General features: G+C 39.9%; 1 protein-coding gene across 1 annotated transcript in view; it reads left to right on the plus strand.

Annotated features, from left to right (window-relative positions):
• Positions 1-930: 930 nt before the first annotated feature.
• Neb (nebulin) overlaps positions 931-3,300 on the plus strand; it is a gene marked incomplete at its 5' end in the record, with an annotated part of 124,214 nt that continues 121,844 nt past the window's right edge. The window contains 2 exon segments of the mRNA XM_008825145.2: positions 931-1,242; positions 2,159-2,362. Of these exon segments, the coding sequence (XP_008823367.1) occupies positions 931-1,242; positions 2,159-2,362 (516 nt within the window).

Below are 3,300 nucleotides of genomic sequence, written 5' to 3' on the forward strand. Positions count from 1 at the left end.
ACCTCTATCAGATGTATCGCTGGTGAAGATTTTCTCCCATTCTGTGGGTTTTCTGTTTGTTTCCTTGGTTGTCTCCTTTGGTGTACAGAAGCTTTTTAGTTTAATGAGGTCCCACATGTTAATTCTTGCCCTTGTGTCCTGGGCTATTTGTGTCCGGTTTAGGAAATCCTTTCCTATACCTATATCTTTTAGGTTTTTCCGAATGTTTTCTTCTAACAGTTTCAGAGTTTCAGGCTTTACATTGAGGTCTTTGAGCCATTTTGAACTGAATTTTGTACAGGGTGAAAGATAGGGTTTTAGTTTCATTCTTCTACAGGTGGAGATCTAGTTTTGCCAGCACCATTTGCTGAACATGCTGTCTTTCCTCCAGCGAATATTCTTGGCCCCTTTGTCAAATATCAGGTGGCTGAAATTGCATTTACTCATATTTGGGTCTTCAGTTTTGTTCCATTGATCTATGGGTCTATTTTTGTGCCAGTACCATGTTGTTTTTATGACTATAGCTCTGTAATACAGCTTAAAATCTGGTATAGTAATCCCCCGAGCATTGCTCTTAGTGCTCAGGGTTGTTTTGGTTATCTGAGTCTTTTGTGCTTCCATGTGAATCTTAGGATGTTTTTCTCCAATTCTGTGTGAAGAATGTCATGGGAATTTTGATTGGCATTGCATTGAATCTATAAATGACTTTTGGTAGGATGGTCATTTTCACATTATTAAATCTTCCAGTCCATTATCATATGTGGTCTTTCCATCTTCTGGTGTCTTCCTTGATCCCTCAATCTCTTTCTTTAAAGATTTAAAATTTTCATTGTAGAGCTCTTTAATGTCTTTGGTCAGGTTTATTCCAAGATATTTTATTTTTATGTAGCTATTGTGAAGGGGAATGTTTCCATGTGCTCTTTCTCTGATTGATTGTTATTTTTATTTCAGTACAAATACAAAGATGGTTACCGAAAGCAGCTGGGCCACCACATTGGAGCCCGGAACATCGAAGATGACCCTAAGATGATGTGGTCCATGCACGTGGCTAAGATCCAGAGTGACAGGGAGTACAAGAAGGACTTTGAGAAGTGGAAGACCAAGTTCAGCAGCCCAGTGGACATGCTGGGGGTGGTGCTGGCCAAGCAATGCCAGACCTTGGTCAGTGACGTGGACTATAAGAACTACCTGCATCAGTGGACGTGCCTGCCAGACCAGAACGATGTGATCCATGCTCGGCAGGCCTATGACCTCCAGAGCGATGTGAGTGTGAGATCTATGGTAACCATGCTCATGATAGTAATACATAGGAATATATAGAGAGGTTTAGCATCCTCAGAGAGGTGATGTGACTTATTTCTGTTCCTTCTGTTTTCATATTCCCTTTACTTATTTGTTTTTAAATGTTTTTAAAATTATATTTATTATTTTTATTTTATGTACATGTGTGTATTGCCTGCTTGTAGGTAAGTGCACCCATGTCGTGCAATGCCCACAGAGATCAGAAGAGGCTGTTGGATTCCCTGGGACTGGAGTTATGGATAGTTGTCAGCTGCCATGTGGGTGCTGGGATTCGAACCTGGGTCTTCTGCATGAACAAACCAGTGTTTTTAACCACTGAGCCATCTCTCCAGCCCCACTGTTTTTAAACTTTTAAAAAAATTTATTATTTTTATTTTATGTGCTTGTGTATTGCCTGCATGTAGGTAAGTGCACCTGTGTCATGCAATGCCCACGGAGGTCACAGAGGCTGTCGGATCCCCTGGGACTGGATTTACGAACAGTTGTTAGCTGCTATGTGGGTGCTGGGATTCAAATCCAGGTCTTCTGCAAAAACAACCAGTGTTCTTAACCACTGAGCCATCTCTCCAGCCCCTCCCTTTACTTATTTTTTAAAAGAGGACATTATTCCACAAGATGAAATATAATTTTGCTTTCTTCATTTTAAGGACATAATTTGTATTAATTTCAAAAGCTTCTACTCCTTTTTCTTCATTTTTTTTAATCAGGAGCCATAACAAGTTCAGTAATACTTTTTTGTTTGATCTCACTAGGATATTCATAAGTTTATAATGGATGAGAGGAACTGGCTGGGTCCCTATTGTGTTTATGGATGTGGTCACAATTAAGAGAGCTGCAGAGATTCTTGCTGATAGCATCTCTTTTTTCCTCTTCTCAGAATGTGTACAAGTCAGATCTCCAGTGGCTGAGAGGCATTGGCTGGGTCCCCATCGGGTCTCTGGATGTGGAAAAGTGCAAGAGAGCTGCAGAGATCCTGAGTGACAACATCTACCGCCAGCCTCCAGACAAGCTGAAGTTCACCAGTGTGACTGACTCTCTGGAACAGGTGCTGGCCAAAAGCAACGCCCTCAACATGAACAAGGTGAGACCCAGTCTGATGAAAATGAAAACTGCATTGTGTGTCATTTAGAATTAATGCCTGTGGTTTTTAAGTTACTCTTTTTTGTCTGAATCAATTAAATTCTTATATAAAATACAATGATTTGGCTGGGCATGGTGGCACACGCCTTTAATCCCAGCACTTGGGAGGCCGAGGCAGGCGGATTTCTCTGAGTTCAAGGCCAGCCTGGTCTACATAGTGAGTTCCAGGACAGCTGGGGCTACAGGGAGACCCTGTCTCAAAAAAAAAAAAAATACAATGATTTGAGTTCTATGTACCCTTATATAAGAGTTCTAAATACATTGGGAGAATTTCTGCTTTGTGAAATTGCCAGAGCTAAGAATAGGATGGCTGTTTGGGGTTCAAAATGTTTGAAGTCTGCAAGAGTAATATATTATTTGTTATCAAGCCTTCTTTCTTCAAATTTAGGAAAGTTTTTGATTGTAGACATCATAAATATATGGATGTGTAAATGTGCTTGGGAAATAGTTGCTTTTTCAACTTTAATTGGGCTGTGAGGGACCTGGTAGCATGTATGTTTGAGTATCTGTATGTTTTTCTTATATTTGTATATGTTCATAAACTAGTTATAATAATAATAAATATTCTGTAAAATCAAAGAAGTTGAAAAAACTGTAAACACACAATATACCATACAGATAACAAAGAGGCTGATGATTTCAGTTTGCTCATGAATTGTTCATTGAAAACTCTTGTTTAAAAATATACGTTGTGAAAAAAAAAAAAGAAAAAAAATATACGTTGTGGGGGGCTGGAGAGATGGCTCAGCAGTTAAGAACACTGACTGTTCTTACAGAAGACCCAGGTTCAAATCCCACGACCCACATGACAGGTAACAACTATCTGTAACTCCAGTTCCAGGGGATCTGATGGCCTCTTCTGTCCTCCACGGGCATTGC

The sequence above is a fragment of the Nannospalax galili genome, unplaced genomic scaffold (assembly GCF_000622305.1).
Source record: "Nannospalax galili isolate Female #2095 unplaced genomic scaffold, S.galili_v1.0 scaffold87, whole genome shotgun sequence".
NCBI classification, from domain to species: domain Eukaryota; kingdom Metazoa; phylum Chordata; class Mammalia; order Rodentia; family Spalacidae; genus Nannospalax; species Nannospalax galili.